The 18,895-nt window shown below is 43.2% G+C and overlaps 1 protein-coding gene across 3 annotated transcripts in view; it reads left to right on the top strand.

Moving 5' to 3' along the window:
• WDTC1 (WD and tetratricopeptide repeats 1) overlaps positions 1-18,895 on the top strand; it is a 65,729-nt gene that overhangs the window by 31,229 nt on the left and 15,605 nt on the right. For 2 of the 3 annotated variants that reach the window (XM_080800149.1, XM_080800150.1), the window contains exons 4-6: positions 13,808-13,854; positions 14,271-14,382; positions 17,081-17,268. In XM_080800149.1, coding sequence (XP_080656275.1) covers positions 13,808-13,854; positions 14,271-14,382; positions 17,081-17,268 — 347 coding nt within the window. Of the gene's footprint in view, positions 1-8,315; positions 8,389-13,807; positions 13,855-14,270; positions 14,383-17,080; positions 17,269-18,895 lie in introns of those variants that run through there. The other variant, XM_080800151.1, reaches the window with a different exon arrangement.

Genomic DNA, 18,895 nt, shown 5'->3' with positions numbered 1-18,895 from the left:
CATTCTCTTGCCATACTAGTTTTCTTTATATTTTCCATATAAGTTGCAAAATTACGTATCTCACCTTCACAATCTAACTTGATTACTTTTTTATTCCTGTTTTGTTTTGTACATAATTTGAGCATAAATTGACTAGAAACAAGTAATATCAAACTAGATTGGTTTTCTTTTTGAATATAGTTAGTAGACCGGGGAAGTTTTAGAGTATAACCTTACTCTAATAAAGACTTGTCAGAGCATTTGTTTTTTTATAATATCCTTATAGAGAAGTAAATTATATGCCAAGTTTATTAAATAGTCACCCACAAAGAAAAAGATGGACCTGACTTTGTTGTTGTTGTTGTTTTTTTAAAAGATTTTATTTATTTATTTGACAGAGATCACAAGTAGGCAGAGAGGCAGGCAGAGAGAGAGGAAGGGAAGCAGACTCCCCGTTGAGCCTGATTGATACGGGGCTCGATCCCAGGGTCCTGGGATCATGACCCGAGCCGAAGGCAGAGGCTTTAATCCACTGAGCCAGCCAGGTGCCCCAAGACCTGACTTTGGAAGAGATTTCAAGGAATATCCTTTAGATCAGGGTTCAGCAAAGTATGGTCTGTGGGCCAAATCCCGCCTACCACCAGTTTGTTAGCTTGTTTTTAGTTTATTTTTTATTTTATTCAAGTGTACAATTCTGTGTGGTTTTTAGTATAGTCACAAAGTTGTGCAGCTATCACCACTATCTGATTCTAGACATTTTTATTGTCCCCAATGGAAACCCTTTACCCATATTAGTAGTTACTTCCTATCTCTGGCAACCACTAGTCTACTTTTTGTCTCTGTGGATTTTCCTATTCTAGACATCTCATAAAAATGGAATCATATAATACATGGCTTTTTTGTATCTGGCTTTTATTTAGCATGATGTCTTCAAGATTCATCCATGTTGTAGCATGAATCAGTCCTTCATTCCTTTTTATAGCCAAATAGCGTTGTTATATGGATATACCACATTTTGTTTATCCATTCATTGTTGGTGGACATTTGGTTGTTTCCATCTTTTAGCTATGAATAATGCTGCTGTGAACATTGTGTACAAGCTTTTGTGTGGTCAGACATGTTCAGTTCCCTTAGGTATATACCTAAGGGTGGAATTGCTGGATCATATGTTTTTTGTTTGTTTTTATGTTCAATTTTTTGAGGAACTGCCAAACTATTTTTCAAAGTGGCAGCACCATTTTACTTTCCCAGGAAAAATGTATGACAGTTTTAGTTACTCCATATCCTCACATGCATGATTTTAAATGGTTTTCTCCCATTTTGTGGATTGTCTTTTCACTTACTTGATAGCATCTTTGACACGGAAGTTTTTATTTTTAATGAAGCCCAAGTTATTTGTTTCCATTTATCACTTGTGCTTTTGGTGTCATGTTTAAGAAACCAATAATCATCTACCACCTCACACCAGTCAGAATGGCTAAAATTAACAAGTCAGGAAATGACAGATGCTGGTGAGGATGCAGAGAAAGGGGAACCCTCCTACACTGTTGGTGGGAATGCAAGCTGGTGCAGCCACGCTGGATAACAGTATGGAGATTCCTCAAAAAGTTGAAAGTAGAGCTACCCTATGACCCAGCAATCACACTACTGGGTATTTACCCTAAAGATACAAATGTAGTGATCCAAAGGGGCATGTGCACCCAAATGTTTATAACAGCAATGTCCACAGTAGCCAAACTATGGAAAGAACCTAGATGTCCATCAGCAGATGAGTGGATAAAGAAAATGTGGCACATACACACACACACACAATGGAATACTATGCAGCCATCAAAAGAAATTATATCTTGGGACGCCTGGGTGGCTCAGTTGGTTAAGCGGCTGCTTCGGCTCAGGTCATGATCCCAGCGTCCTGGGATGAGTCCCACATCGGGCTCCTTGCTCGGCAGGGAACCTGCTTCTCCCTCTGCCTCTGCCTGCCACTCTGTCTGCCTGTGCTCGCTCGCTCTCTCTCCCTCTCTCTCTCTCTCTCTGACAAATAAATAAAATATTAAATTAAAAAAAAAAGAAATTATATCTTGCCATTTATAACTATGTGGATGGAACTAGAGGGTATTATGCTGAGCAAAATAAGTCAATCAGAGAAAGACAATTATCCTGTGATCTCCCTGATATGAGGAATTTGAGAGGCAGGGCAGGGGCTTGGGAGGTAGGGAATGAAAAAATGAAACAAGATGGGATCGGGAGGGAGACAAACCATAAGAGACTCTTAATCTCACAAAACAAACTGAGGGTCACTGGGGGGAGAGGGAGGGAGAGAGGGTGGTTGGTTATGGACATTGGGGAGGGTATGTGCTACAGTGAGTGCTGTGAAATGTGTAAGCCTGATGATTCACAGACCTGTACCCCTAGGGCAAATAATACATTATATGTTAATAAAAATAATTTTTTAAAAAAGGAACCATTAACCATCAATTGTAGCCGCACTACCAAAAAACTTGGTGGGTGACAAAAAAACTTTTGCCTAATCCAAGGTCACAAAGATCTATATCCATGTTTCCTTCTAAGAGTTTTGTACTTTTTAGATCTTATATGTAGGTCCTTGATCCACTGTGGGGCTCAGTCCCAGGACCCTGGGATCGTGACCTGAGCCAAAGGCAGATGCTTAACCCACTGAGCCACCAGGTTCCCCTTGAGCATCTTTTCATGTTTTTATTGGCCATTGTATATTTCATATGGAGAAATATCTATTTAGATCCTTTATCCTTTTTTTTTTTTAAGTAGGCTCCATATGCATTGTGGAGCCCAGTGCAGAGCCTGAACTCCACCCTGACATCGAGACCTGAGCTGTGACCAAGAATCAGATGCTTAACCAACCGAGCCACTCCAGCACCCCTTCTTTAACCATTTTTTTAAAAAAGATTTTATTTATTTATTTGACAGAGACACTGTGAGAGAGGGAACAGAAGCAGGGGGAGTGGGAGAGAGAGAAGCAGGCTTCCCGCTGAGCAGAGAGCCCGATGTAGGGCTCGATCCCAGGACCCTGAGATCATGACCTGAGCCGAAGGCAGAGGATTAACCCACTGAGCCACCCATGTGCTCCTCTCTTTAACCATTTTTTAATTGAGTTTTTTGTCTTTGGTATTGTTGAGCTGTAAAAATTCTTTATACGTCCTGGATACTAGACCCTTATCATATATATGATTTATATGTTTAAGAAACCATTAATCATCAGTTATAGCCCCACCACTAAAAAAAGGGGGGTAGAAACCATTGCTTAATCCCAGGTCACAAAAATTTATACCCAGGTTTCTTTCTAAGTTTCATATTTTTAGATCTTATATGTAGGTCCTTGATCCATTTTGCATATGATGTGATGTAGGGGTCCAACTTCATTCTTTAACATGTGGATATGCAAGCCAGTGTCCTCAAAGATCCTTTAAGCTTGTTCCTAAAGCTGGATATTCCTGCCTTTTCCTAGGTTTTTTGGTATATCTCTCCTTCACTATGGTAGAACTTTGACTCATGTTGCCATGGACATGGACCTGTTTTTGTGCATCCTACTATTTGTTCCTTTTTTTCCCAATACTTTGTACATAAGGGGTATTAAATAAATGAATTTTCTGTTTGGTCATAGCTTAAGGTAGCAATTTAATAGCTGCAGAAAATAACCCTTTTGGAAAAGTAAGTAAATAGGAAGGAATCCAGTTGTTCAAGATGTGTATCCTTCCTGAGTATCCTCGCCATGTCGGAGGGGTCTTTAAGAGCAGGATCTGGAAGATACACACAGATATACCAGGTATATCAGAGAGTATACATGAGGACTAGTTCCAGGGATGGGGGCAGTGTTTACCAAAGCACATATTATTACATTACAGCATTTGATCTTCACAGTGATCTTGTCAGGTTTACATTATCATCATCTCCATTTCTAAATGAAAAATGAGGTTTGGAAAATCTTTTTGTTTGTTTCTGGTTTTTGTTTTTTGTTTTAAGATTATTTATTTATTTATTTATTTGACAGACAGAGATCACAAGTAGGCAGAGAGGCAGGCAGAGAGAGAGAGAGAGAGAGGAGGAAGTAGGCTCCCTGCCGAGCAGAGAGCCCGATGCGGGGCTCGATCCCAGGACCCTGGGGTCATGACGTGAGCCGAAGGCAGAGGCTTTAACCCACTGAGCCACCCAGGGTCCCCAGTTGTTGTTACTTTTTTTTTTTAATTTTATTTATTTGTCAGAGAGAGAGCAGAAAGAAGCAGGGGGAGTGGCAGGCAGAGGGAGAAGCAAGCTCCCCAATGAGCAATGAGCCCAGTGTGGGACTCAGCCCCAGGACTCTGGGATCGTGGCCTGAGCCAAAGGCAGATGCTTAACCCACTGAGCCACCCAGGCATCCAGGTTTTGGGAATCTTAAGTGACTACTCATAGACCTTGGAAGAGGCCAAGCCAGAGTTGAACCCTGACATCTCTTTTTACTTTACAATTCTGATTGTCACTAACCAGCCTAGGCTTGCTGCTTGTAAAAAATAAATTAAGACAAAAGGCTCTCTAGACCCTTTCGTTATACCAGGATACACACTGATTTGTAGACTTCCTAGCTCTTTGCTTCTCTTCTTTTTTTCTTACTTCCTTATAAAATGGTTCCTATTCTTTTTTCCTCTAGAAATGAATGACTAGAATGACTTTTATTATTTTTCCCCTGTGGATCCCATATTTTGATAGATTGCTGTCTACTAACTTGTACTTATTTATTTTCAAAGATTTTATTTATTGATTGATTTGAGAGAGAGGAGAGAGAATGCCCACACAAATGGGGGAAGAGGGAGAGAGACAAGCAGACCCCATGCTGAGTGTGGAGCTTGACATGGGACTCAGTATCATGACCCTGAAATCATGACTTGAGTCAAAATGAAGAGTCAGATGCTTAACTGACTGAGCCACCCAGGCGCCCCTACTAACTTGCATTTATTAATAATGTTTCCCATTCTAATAGTTTTCCACACCATTACTGCTTATCAGGCTCTTGAGTAGCACAGGTGACAGTTAGCATTACAACACAGATTTTATATGGGTCCCTGGGGGTGCTTAGTCAGTTGAGTGTCTGACTCTTGGTTTCAGCTCAGGTCATGATCTTATAGTCATGACATTGAGCCCCACATCCCACTGCATGCTCCGTAGGGAGTCCACTGGGACTTTCTCCCAAGAGAGAGATTCTCTCTCTCCCTGTACACCCCTCCTCCCCCCTCCTCAGTTAATAAATAAATCTTTAAAAGAGACACACACGGATTTTATATATTTCCAGTCAAATGCCAAAACACACACACAAAAAAAACAAAACCATGACATTAGTCCTAGTCTGGGCTAACCAGTCACCTATAAATGTCCTTTTCCCACTAGAATTTTAAAATACATCAACTCGGGACACCTGGGTGACCCAGTCAGTTAGGCATCTCCCTTCAGCTCAGGTCATGAGTCCCAGGGTCCTGGGATCAAGTCCCGAGTTGGGCTCCTTGCTCAGCAGGGAGCCTGCTTCTCCCTCTGCCTGCTGCTCCCCCTGCTTGTCCTGTCCCCCCCGCTTCTGTCAAATAAATAAATAAAATCTTTTTAAAAAGTACATCAACTTACCAAATTTGCAACTAACTTATATGTATAACACTAAGGTAGAGGTAGATATGGTTTAACCTTTGGAGGAATATTCCTTAGCCGTTTGAAGTGATGCCTATGCGATTATAACGTAGGCAAAGGCTAATGTTGCATGTTTAGAGAAAAGGAGAAAACAAAACCTCATCAGTTCTGTGAGGACAGATGTGTCTGTCTGACTCAGTCATGTCTCTCTGAGCCCACACAATACTTGCAGGCACATAGCATTTAAGTTTTAGGAGAGACAGCTCAGAATTTAAAAAGGCAGTCTGACATCATGGTTAACAGCCAAGTTCGGAATCTGTCAGACATGGGTTCATAATCTGGCTATACTATTCACACAGTATGTGGCTGCACTATTTACACAATTTCCTCATCAGAAAAATGAAAATAGTGATGCTTCCATCATAAGACAGTTGTAAAGATTAACTAAAAGCATATGTATGGGTGCCTTGTGGCTCAGTCAGTTAAGCATCTGCCTTTGGCTTGGGTCATGATCCCAGGGTCCTGGCATTGAGCCCCATGTTGGGCTCTCTGCTCAGCAGGGAGCCTGCTTTTCCCTCTCCCTCTCTCTCTTCACCCCCTCCACTGCTTGTGCTGTCTCTCTCAAAGAAATACATAAAAATCTTTTAAAAATAAATAAAAATAAAAGTGCATATGAAGGGCACAGTAGTGTCCCTGGTACATGGTGAGATAGTGCCCAGTATAGTGCCCTGTTACTATTGCTATTATTATTATTACCCTTTTTCTCTCTTTATTGAGGTATGATTTACACAAAAATACAGTGCAGAGGTCTCAAGTATTGAGTTAGGGGAGTTTTGACACTTGTATAACTACTGTCTGCAACAAATTGGAAAGTACTTCCATCACCATAGAAAGTTCTCATGGGGGGCACCTGAGTGGCTCAGTGGGTTAAATCCTCTGCCTTCGGCTCAGGTCATGATCCCAGGGTCCTGGGATAGAGCCCCGCATCAGGCTCTCTGCTCAGCAGGGAGCCTGCTTCCCTTCCTCTGTCTCTCTGCCTGCCTCTCTGCCTACTTGTGATCTCTGTCTGTCAAATAAATAAATAAAGTCTTAAAAAAAAAAAAAAAAGAAAGAAAGTTCTCGTGGTGCCCTTTCTAGTCAACCCTCCTGCCTCAGAGCAACCACTTTTTGGCTTTTGTCTCCAAAGATTAGTTTTGCCTGTTCTTTACTTAATGTAAAGGAATTAGATAGTATATTTTTGTGTGTGTTTGGCTTCTTTTGCTTAGCATAATGTTTTTTGAGTTTCATCCATGTTGTTACATGTATTTATAGTCCATTCCTTTTCATTGCTGCATAGTATTCCATGATGTGGATAGACTTATTTTATTTATTTATCCCTTTTCCGTGGATGACCCTTTAGATTAATTCCAGTTTGGAGCTTTTATCTATTTTTTATTTTTTTTCTAAGATTTTATTTTTAAGTACTTTCTATACCCAGTGTGGGTCTCCACCTCACAAACCCAAGATCAAGAATCACACACTTCTACCAACTGAGCCAGCTGGGTGCTCCTAGAGCTTTTAAAAATAAAGCACTGTGGATATTCTTATGTCAGTCCTTTTTTTTTTTTTTTTAAGATTTTTGTTTATTTATTTGACAGACAGAGATCACAAGTAGGCAGAGAGACAGGCGGGGAGTGGGGGAAGCAGGCTCCCTGCTGAGCAGAGAGCCCAACGCGGGACTCGATCCCAGGACCCTGAGACCATGACCTGAGCCGAAGGCAGAGGCTTTAACTCACTGAGCCATCCAGGTGCCCTTATGTCAGTCTTTGTGTGGACAAATGTCTTAATTTCTTTTAAGTTATTACCTAGGAATGGAGTTTCTGGGTCATAGGGTAGATGTTCGCTTAACTTTACATGAAACTGCCAAACAGTCTTTAAGGTGATGGTAGCAGTGAGATCTCTTTTTAAATGGACAGTAATAATCATGACATCTGAGGTATCCAGCATAGCCAGAGAAATAACTTTGGAGTTATATTGACCTGGGTTCCCAGCTGGACTTTGATGTTTATCATTTGTGCAACCCCAGGTAAATTATTTCGTATCTCTGAGACTTAGTCTTACCTGTGGAAAGGGAGTGATAATGAGATCATGTATAGTAATAGCTGGTGTTCTACATACTAGAGGCATATGAAGGTGGGGCTGTAGTGCAGGCTATAAGCCCCCTATAAGGGTTATGTAGTCTGTAAAGAATTTAAAAGCAGTAATAAAACCCACTGTAAGTCCATTTGCTTTTTATCATCATTGTGCACCTACAATTCTGAGCATTGTTAGGATAAAATACTTATTCCTGCCTCCTCCTCCTCCCATATATCACACCACCCAGCGAATTATAGGGACTTAACAATAAATAGTAATTATAATCAATATTTTATTTTATTTTTTTTAAAGATTTATTTTTTATTTGTTTGACAGGCAGAGATCACAAGTAGGCAGAGAGGCAGGCAGAGAGAGAGGAGGAAGCAGGCTCCCCACTGAGCAGAGAGCCCGATGTGGGGCTCGATCCCAGGACGCTGGGATCATGACCTGAGCCGAAGGCAGAGGCTTAACCCACTGAGCCACCCAGGCGCCCCTATAATCAATATTTTAAAAAGTTAAACAGGAACTAAGAGATTATAACTTGGAGTGTAAATGAGATTTAAATCTTTTCTTGCAGGTTCTCTCTCTGTGCACTTTTGGTTTCCTCTAGGTCCCTGATGTGCAAAGCTCACCCCAAACAGCAGTATTTCCAAGGGTCCGGGGAGGTACACAGAGGTCTGTTCCTTTCTAGGGAGCCATCTCTGTTCAGTCCCTCTGCTCACTTTCTTAAAAGTTTGAGGCTTTATCCCTTTATTTTTTACTCACATTTTAATTCTGATATGTCATAGGCATATTTTCTTCCGTTGTATTCTACAATGTAATTATAGATTGTGACCATATATCTAAGCCAGCCTTAGTTATTAGGGCCAAAATAACTCCTCTTAAAAACTCTATTCCTTATAAAGTAGCTTCCCAAACAGGTGTTCTAACTTATAAAGTCCTTTATTAATACTTTTTGTCAATAGTTACTTTGTATTTTTGTAGAATCTGGTTTGAGCTTTCTGTCTATACTCTCTTCAACTTACCCACGTCTAAGCTAGGTTTTACCATGAGAAAATTAATCCTAAGTATCATGTTTGTCTACTTGGCCTCTGTCTTCTGTACTTGAGAGACGTTACTGATTTGAGGGCAAATACAGTAATTCTAGAGGCATTCATCCATTTCTCAGACAGTACTTAAGAGCGCAGGCTCTCAAGTGAAAAATCCTGCTTCCTGTCCTGTTAGTGGAGCCAGGTCCAGTGTGTGTTGGGGGTGGGGGGGTGTTTCTTTTTACACAACAATCAAGCAACTCTCCAACACCAAATGGGTGCCCTACAATATAACTCAATTCTGACACTGTCAGTCTGGGGATAGATAGTGTCACATTGCACAGGTTAAGGGCTTAGTCCTCTAAGACGGCCCCGCCCCTTGCACCACGACCTTCAGTTGCCAATCACCTGTGCTTCTGACTCACCATCCATAGATTGGAGGTTCCAGCAACCTCCACCTTGGATTTGATTAATTTGCTAGAGTGGCTTGCAGAACTCAGAAACATTTTACTTACGAGATTACCCTTTATTCTAAAAGGATATAATTCAGGAACAGCCAGATAGAAGAGATGCCTAGGACAAGGTATATAGGAAAGAGTGCAAATCTTCCACACCCTCTTGGAATGTGCCACTCTCCACCAAATCTCCACACGTTTACTAATGCATAAGCTCTCTGAACCCAGTTCTTTTGGGTTTCTGTGGAGGCTTCAGGTACATAGGCATGATTAACTAAAATGTTGGCCATTGGTGACCTAGTCAACCTCCAGTTCCTCTGGGGAGTAGGACTGAAAGTTTTTTTTTGTTTTGTTTTTGTTTTTAAAGATTTTATTTATTCATTTGACAGCGAGATCACAAGTAGTCAGAGAGGCAGGCAGAGAGAGAGAGAGGAGGAAGCAGGCTCTCGCCAAGCATAGAGCCCGATGTGGGACTTGATCCCAGGACTCTGAGATCATGACCTGAGTCGAAGGCAGAGGCTTAACCCACTGAGCCACCCAGGCGCCCTTTTGGTTTTTTTTTAAGATTTTATTTATTCATTAGAGAGAGACAGAGATAGTGACAGAGCATGAGCAGGGAGCATGACAAGGGGCTCAGTCCCAGGACCCTGGGATCATGACCTGAGCCAAAGGCAGATACCCAACCAACTGAGCCGCCCAGGCACCCCTGGGACTGCAGGTTCTAACCCTCCAATCATATGGTTGGTTCCTCTGGAAACCAGCCCCCATCCTTAGGTGCTTTCCAAAAATCGCTTAATACATAAACTCAGGTGTTAAGGTTAAAAGGGATTTTTATGAACATGAAGCGTGTTTTTCTCTGTTATCACTAGGAAATCCCAAGGGCTTCTAGGGGCTCAGAGATGGCAAAGAAGACCAAATATGTATTTCTTATTATAAATTACAATATCACAGCAGGTTACTTAACCTCTCTGAGTATTGCTTTTCTTATCTGTGAAATGAGTAGTGATACCTGTTTCTTAAATAGGTTAATGGATATAGAGTGCTGTATTAGTGTCCTGTTACTGCCATACAAAGTTACCACAAACTTAGCGGCTCAAAGCAACACAAATTTCTTATCTTATTTCTGTAGATCAGAAGTCTGACCCAGGTTTTACTACGCTAAAAGCAAGATCTTGACAGGGCTGTGTTCCTCCTGGAGGCTGCAGGGTAGAATCTGTTCCTTTGCAATTCCCAACTCCTAGAGGCTGCTGCATTTCTTGACCCATAAGCCCCTTCTTCCATCTTCAAAGCCAGCAATAATAGGACAGATCCCTTTCACACCTACATCTCTCAAGTTCTCTGCAGCCAGGAGAGGTTCTCTGATTTTAAGGACTCATGTGATCATATTGTGACCACCTGGATAATCTAGAATACTCTCCCATTTCAAAGACCTTAACTTTAATCTCATCTACAAAGCCCCCTTTGCCACCAGACATTACATATTCATAAGTTCCAGAGGATCAGGACACAGACATCAGGGGCCATTTTTCTGCCTACCACAAGTAGTTAGCACTGTGCTTGTTCTTTGTAAGCCCTCACTAAGTGGCGATTACTGAAGGCCTATGATGTGAAACGACTGTAGGCACAGTAATTTACATCCTGGTGGGAAAATGAAACTGCTGAGGACAGAAGTTATTCTGACCCAGAAAGAGTGACCAGAACCACGTGTGGGGGTTTCAGCTGAGTGCCATGGGAATGTGAGAGAGGCTCAGGTCAGCAAGTGATCCAACAAGTCTGAACAGAGTGAATGCACATAAATGCAGAACCCGGAAAGAAATGCGGTTCAACCCAGATGAGAATCTTTATAGGACAAAGGGTAAAAGGGAAGGAGAAGGCAGAAGAAAAGTGTTTCTAACCAGGTAGTTGGGGGCACACCTGGGTAGCTCAGTCAGTTAAGCCTCTGCCTTTGACTCAGGTCATGATCTCACAGTCCTGGGATCGAGCCCCATATTGGTCTTCCTGCTCAGCAGGGAGTCTGGTTCTCTCTCAGCCTCTGCTCCTCCCCCTACTTGTGGGTGCACACACTCTCTCTCCTTCAAATAAATAAAATCTTAAAAAATAAAATAAGGGATGCCTGGGTGGCTCAGTTGGTTAAGCAACTGCCTTCGGCTCAGGTCATGATCCCGGAATCCCGGAATTGAGTCCCGCATCAGGCTCCCAGCTCCATGAGGAGTCTGCTTCTCCCTCTGACCTTCTCCCCTGTCATTCTCTCTCTCACTATCAAATAAATAAATAAAATCTTAAAAAAAAAAAAAAATAAGCCTAACCAGATAGCTGGGAATTAGATTTGTTCATATTTCTTGATCCTTCCTGCTTGTCCCACTGGACTCATTTGTTCATTCAGGCAACAGATAATGTGCCAGGCTCTGTATCTGGCCTTGGGGATATGATGAATACAAGACACAAAGCCTGCTTTCTCAGGCTCAGTCTGGTGAAGCAGACATTCATGTCAACAGAGAGGGTGTCTGGATGGTTCAGTTGTTTGGGCGACTGCCTTCAGCTCAGGTCATGATCCTGGAGTGTCAGGATCAAGTCCTGCATCGGGCTCCCTGCTCAGCGGGGAGCCTGCTTCTCCCTCTGACCCTCCCCATTCTCATGCTCTCTCTCAAATAAAGAAATAAAATCTTTTTTTTAAAAGATTTTATTTATTTGACAGACAGAGATCACAAGTAGGCAGAGAGGCAGAGAGAGAGAGAGAGAGAGAGGGAAGCAGGCTCCCTGCTGAGCAGGGAGCCCGATGTGGTGCTCCATCCCAGGACCCTGGGATCATGACCTGAGCCGAAGGCAGAGGCTTTCACCCACTGAGCCACCCAGGCACCCAAAAAATAAAATCTTAAAAAAAAAAAATCATGTCAACACAGAGCCATAGTCTCTGTGTTGGGTCTCATAGTCCAGTCCAGAGCCACTGGACTGTGGCTCTGTGGAGCCCACAAGGAAGGGTATATCTCCTTCCCAAATTTACTGGACAGGAAAGGCATCTTGAAGGAAGTATCCATAAACTGGGAGCTGAGCTGGAACTACCAGCTGGCATGCGTTGGGCTACAAGTAACAACCCAAGTCAGAAGACCTTAATAATGAACTGAGTGTCTCATTTAACTGAAAGTCCAGAAGTAGAGTAGGCGTCAGTATTGGTTACTCTGGTCAGTCACTCTTGCTCTGTTTTTGTGTGATTGCCTTTGACTGGGCTGTCTTCTCTGTGTTGACATCACTCTCAGGCTGGCTTCCCTTGTGTGGCAATTCTAAGTGTCCAGCTATACACCCAGCATCCGAGGAAGAAAGGCATCTCTCATAGACTCTTCTGAGAATGAGGAAATGCCTTTTTCAGAATCCTCCCAGAGGCTCTGTCCCTGGCATCTGATTGGGGTCACAGGCTTACTTCTGAGCCAATCCCTGTGCCCAGGTTAATGCCATGTCCAATTTGGCTAAGGCCTAAGTTGATAAACCTATCAGTACAGCAAGGATAGTGGGTTTATACTCGCTGAAACACATGGTCTTGTGGAACAGGGAATTAAGTAAATGAAAATCTAGGTACCATTAGGAATGAAGGAGGGTGGGAGAACAGACAACAGTATATAGGAGTGCCTGATGACTTGTTCCTTCCTTCTCCCATGTAAGACTCACTTCTGCCACTTGATACCTTCTGCTTTTCATGGGTTTTCTTTCCTCATTGCTCTGGCTTTACCATGATTCCTCTCTGTGGATGCTTTTGCTTTCAGTGTCTGTTACTAACTGCCTCTCTCCATGTTTCTCAATTCAGACCCCCAAAGCTCAAGACTCTGTCCCAATTAACCTTACTATACCAGGCTCCACCTACTTGAAGTAAGCTCCAGGAGATCTCTGTTTTGTATACTGCTGTATCCCCAGTGTCAAACAGTACCTGATACACAGTGGGTGCCTGACAAATTAAATTATATGCTGAATGGACGAAAGATCAACCTTCTAGTTAATTGGCTGCCTTTGGGTCAGGTATTCCTCTGGGCAAATTTTCTGTGGCTGAGGGGGACGTCCCTGGAAGGGGACATGTCCATTTTAGTGGTAGGAGCAGAAGTTTGTTTGGATCTCACTTCCATGGCTTACTTTGGTCTGAACTTTAGTTTACTTTTCTGCAAAATAGGTTCAATGAAACGTGGCCTTATTTAAAAGGCTCAGGTGGGGGCTCCTGGGTGGCTCAGGCAGCTAAGCATCTGCTTTTGGCTCAGGTTGTGATCCTCACAGTCCTGGAATCGAGCCCTGCATCAGGCTCCATGCTCAGCGAGGAGCCTGCTTCTCCCTCTCCCTTTGCTGCTCCCTCTGCTTGAGCTCTCTCTCTCTCTCAAATAAATAAAGTCTTTAAAAAAAACAAAACAAAACAGGCTGAGGTGTTCAGTATTAAGCGAGATCATGATTATGAAAATACTTTATATATTGTAAGATACTAGGCAGTTTAATTCAATTCTGGTCATTCACATGCACCAGCAAAACACTAATGATGGAAAGGCCAGTTTACCTGTTTAGTTCTACTTCTTGGTGTTTCGTTTCCCAAGAGAATCTATAACTGGCTCTCTTCTTGTCCCTTTCCATTTGCTCCCCCAGGGTCACTCAGGATGTGTCAACTGTCTGGAGTGGAACGAGAAAGGAGAGTGAGTATAAGCTAGAGCATCTGAGAAGGTGCTGGGGACGGGAGTGGGGAGGCTGGGAGAAGGGACTTTGCTCCTCCTCAGTAGATCTAAGGAAAAGAGACTGCTGCTCTTTTCTGTGTACTTAAGTTTAGTCCATCACTATCAACACACAGTTGAACAATGAATTGGATGACCACCCAAACCCTGGTTTTTGTTTTTTTTTTTTTTTATAATCTAATGCCTTTAAGGAATAATGAGAAATCCTTAAGACAAAATAGAAGAGACTCAACTAATGTTTACAAGATAACCTTGAATTCCGTGATATCTCCTGTTCGTCACACTCTCTGTGGCTTCACTCCCTATGAACGGGGGAGGTGGGTAGGGGAGTAGGGCCTAGGAACTTGAAGAGAGGTCAGAAACCTTCATTCTGCTTGCAGTTTGCTGGCCTCTGGTTCCGATGACCAGCACACGATTGTGTGGGACCCGCTGCACCACAAGAAGCTGCTCTCCATGCACACGGGACACACGGCAAATATCTTCTCTGTCAAGGTGAGCAGGATAAGGCACAGAACAAGAGGCATGACTGGGCTGCGCACATGGTTGTATTTGCCCATTTGGGTTTCACATACCCCCTGGAGTCACAGACACCTTTGTGATCTGAGCATCTGACTGTGATTCCTGAAACCCCATCTCTTTTCCATGTTCTGCTTCCTCACTTAGAGCCACAAGGCCAGCTCCAGGTGAATTTATATTTATTTGAGTGGTGATGGTGGGTGGTATGGTTCCAAGTATGAACTTAGATAGCAGGAAGACCTATGTTTGACCCCCTTATCTGCCTCTTAGAAGCTGTGTGACCTAGGCAAGTCACCTGACCTCTCTGAGCCCTTTTACTCATCTGTAAATACAAAGTAGCTTAGGAAAATCCCCTGGATTCATGAATAAATAGGACTTTAATTTTAAAAGGGAAGCAGCACTCCATAGGCTTAGTATTATAGTTCAATGAGATGATTGTAAAAAGGTACCTGGCATAGGTACTTTTAGCTCTTCTACATTCGAGCTACAGATTTGTTGGTGAAAGTGAGCTAAGGAGAGGTGGGAACGGGACTTCAAAATGTCTTCATACCTCTGAAGCTCTGTAAGTGGAAATGACATGAAGTTTCTGCCTTTTGATCTCAGAAAACAGACGTGGGATTATTGGCTCTAAGTCCACAGAAACAAATGTGGGCCTGATGAAGAGACAGGTCTAGCGCTTAGAGCAATTTGGAAAAGGTAGAATGGGCCCTTTGAGAAGGTTGTAAATGTCCAAGCACTGAAGTACTCTCCACAATGGGAACTTACCTGACACGTTTAAAGTTGGAGGAGATGACCTTTAAGGACCTTTCCAGCCCTGAAATTCTGTAATGGATGTATGTGAGAGAGGCTGTCCTTTGGAAAGCCTCACTAATCTGAGAAATATTTTCCTAATTAGTATCAAGAAGAATTACAAGATACATGAAGAAGAAGGTAGATTTGAGAGCTGAGAACCTACTTATTTCCCTAAACCCTGCCCCCTTCCCAAGCTCTCATTTTCACCTCCTGTTCCAGAGACCAGTCCTAGATAATTTTCTGCAGTTTTTAGAGACAGAACAACGCAGATTCACCTCTTGCATGGCAAACAGACTGTTTTCTGCCCGCTGAAAATTGTTATTAGGTTCAATTTGAATCTGGGGGGTGGGATCTGGGAATGGGACCTATGCCATCAGCTTTGGCATTGTAGAGCACAAAACGTTGAGTTCAAAAACCAGAATTTGACGGTGGTCTTGATACTAATAGTGAGATTTGGGGCAAGGCCCCAAATTAAATTCACAGACACTCAGCCTCCTGTGAAAGTGTAGAAAAGGATTCTTCTCTCTTCCGGTGGTAACAATACAGGTATTTTTATTTAACCCACAAGCTCCCCCTGGTGGCAACTACAGTGTGTGAGTGTGGCACTAGGCCCCAAGAGCTCCCTCTTCTGTTGTGCCTGAAGTACATGCTGTTTCCAGACAGGATTAAAGACTACTGGTTGCCCCTAAAAATGATGGAATTCCGTCTGTTTCATCCAGCCCTTGTTCTGGTGAGCCCTTAGACAGTGGTGTGTGGAAAGGTGAATTGTTGCTCTTTCCTGAACAATTAAGTCAAGTAGGACTGGAGCTCTTTAAATGCAGACTAATGCCCCAACCCCAGCACTGGTTCAGCCTTGTTGTGGTTTGGGAGGAACTTTTCAGTTAAGAAAGAAGATGATTAAATTTTTTTAACTCAAGAAAGAAGAGAAAAAGTCAACTAATGCCATACCCAAATATTTTTCTTCCTCAAAGCTAGGTGATAGAACCGTACACCTTTTAAAGATTACTGTTCAAAGCTATATTTATGGCTGTTTCGTTCTTACCACATGTCATCTGGAATATTTTATTCTCAACTTCATCTGAATGGCGGGGTTCTCATTCTTTGTAACAGCTGCAGGGAGATGTTTCCTCCTGATGCTCAACCCTTCCTCAGGGCCCAACATTTGAGCCATTTCCAGTATTTGTCATTACGAGGAGTGCTGCTCTGAGCATTTCTGCACAGGTCCCTTTTTCCTAATAGAAATTTCTCAAGAGTGGAAGTGTGGGATTAAAAGATAGAAACATCTTTTACTTTGTTACCTATTGCCAGATTGTTCTCCAGAAATATTTGAACCCAACTTAAAATACTACTTTCTTCTTAAAACACTGGAAGTCCTTTTCATTTTAAGCCTACTTTGTTATGTAATTCTCAGGTTATCAAGTGGTCCTCATGAGGCAGTATTCACATGAGAATTCAGACAGACTTGAGTTAACTCAGTGTTAGTGCTGAACCTCAATTTTAAGTGGGTTATTTAAAATATCGGTAAGATAAGGAACCTGCCCAGGTGTCTAGCACATGGTAAATACTTAGTAAATGGTAACAACTGTGACTGTCGCCTGCTCAGCTCTTACCTGGGGAAGGGTCAGAGGAAAAGGCTTTCTTAGGTAGTTCAGTTTGGCATAAGTCAGGACTATTCCACCAAAGTAAAGGCGTATGTCCCAATTTTTACCTTTGGGCCTGTGGGCTGATGCTTGATGCAGTTTCCTTAGTGGACTATCTTGGATGGGCTCATTTTCTTACCTGAAATGAAGGGAAGAGGGTACTAATATCCAGGCTAGTCTTCTTTCCTGGCCAGCCCGACCCACACTGCCTGCCAATCTCTTCTTCGATCTCTCTGGAGCAGTTCCTGCCTCATGCTGGGGACCGCATCTTGATCACGGGGGCAGCCGACTCCAAAGTGCATGTCCACGACCTGACAGTAAAGGAAACGATCCACATGTTTGGAGACCATACAAACCGGGTGAAACGCATCGCCACAGCGCCCATGTGGCCCAACACATTCTGGAGTGCTGCTGAGGACGGGCTTATCCGGTAAGGGCCTGAGGCATGGAGTGGGGCCTGTGCCTCCCCTGCTCCCCCTGCATGTTGGCTCCCCATCCCATCCACCCCTACCGCTTCCTTCCACAGGCCTGGTTCCTTCCTGTCAGCAGAGTTCAGCCTCCTTTGTCTGCCCAGGGCATGTTTCTGTGAACATAAAACTGGGAACATTGCTTGTCCTGCTCTCCTACACTACATCCGGGCCTGCAGGCCTGCTGTCACCAATGCAGAGTCAGCCTCCTTTGGGCTTTCACACTTGGTGTTCCCTCCACCTAGTTTTCTCTTTCCCCAGTTCTTTCCATATCCTCACCCTGAGATCACCTTAAGGATCACCTCCTCAGAAGTACCTTTTCTATCCTGTCTGAAGTAGGACCCCCTGCAATCATTCTGTCTCAGCACACTAATTGTATCCTCTCTAACTCCAATCACTATCTGTAGTTCTTTTATTTTATTTACTCATTGGTTTATCTTTTTGTCTGTATCACTCACTGAACAGTGAGCTGCCAGAGCATCTCCATCTCTTTCTCATCCCTGGTTGTGTTCCTGGAGCCCAGCACTGTGCCTAGCACGTAGAGGTGCTTGATACATTCTCTCAAAGAGTTGATCAGTGGGCGTATGTGTGAGAAGGGGATAGCCAGCCAGAAATGGTCACGTGGGCTTTCCCCCTTCCCAGTGGCCTAGGTTACGACAACTTTGCCTCTACTTTCCTTCATCCTAAAATGGTCTCATTGCCCTTTAACTCCTTTCTTCAGAGGTGACTTTAGAACTTTTTCCTTATCTCTCCAACCTGATTTAATGTCTCCCTTGAGATCTTGTAGGACTTTATACCCTTTTCCCCATTACAAAAGAGGAGAGATCTAGATCGCGTGAACTATAAAACAGCAGTTAGAAACAGGGCACTGATGTCAGACAGACCTGGGATCAAGTCCTACCTCTGTCACTCAGTATTTGGGGCAAGTCACTTTACCCTTGAATCTCAGTTTCATCATCTATAGTAGAAATTATCATAGTATCTCTCTTGTTGGCCTGAGCATTAAAATCAAGATAGTGCCTATAAAACCTTAGGAGAGTACTTAGAAGACAAAAAGCACTTTGGTCAGTGGCGGGTACAATTCCGTGTTACCCTTGTTGACCTGGACTAACCAGACTGTGCCAGGGCAGCAGGGAGAGGCTAAGCACCTAGGGTCGGAGCCTGAGTGGCACTTAGGCAGAGGTACAATCAGGGAAGGTGTCCTAGCGGAAGGTGAGCATACACTGGACCTTGCAGAATAGGCAGGATTTGGATGGGCAAGGAAAAGCTGAGTGGACTCCCCAACTTGAGCAGAGTTCGTGGAGGCAGGGGTAGGATAGCCACATGGGGGATAGTTGTCATCGGCGCAGTTAGAAAGCTGAGGAACGATGTTAGTTTGAAATTGGGTCTTAGAAACCAGACTGATGAGTTTGGTCAATGTTTACTAACAGTAAGCTAGAAGTATTGAGGAATCTCCTCAGGTTTTTGAGCAGGAGAGTGATGTAACAAAAACAGTATTTTAGGAAGAGCAATCTGATGAGGTCGGCATAGAAAAGTGAGGCGGACAGGGTGGAGATTATTGCCAGTGTCCAGGCAGGAGGTGGGTGAGCA

This window comes from Martes martes (assembly GCF_963455335.1).
Source record: "Martes martes genome assembly, chromosome: 4".
Lineage (NCBI taxonomy): Eukaryota > Metazoa > Chordata > Mammalia > Carnivora > Mustelidae > Martes > Martes martes.
This window is presented reverse-complemented; position numbering and strand designations above follow the sequence as displayed.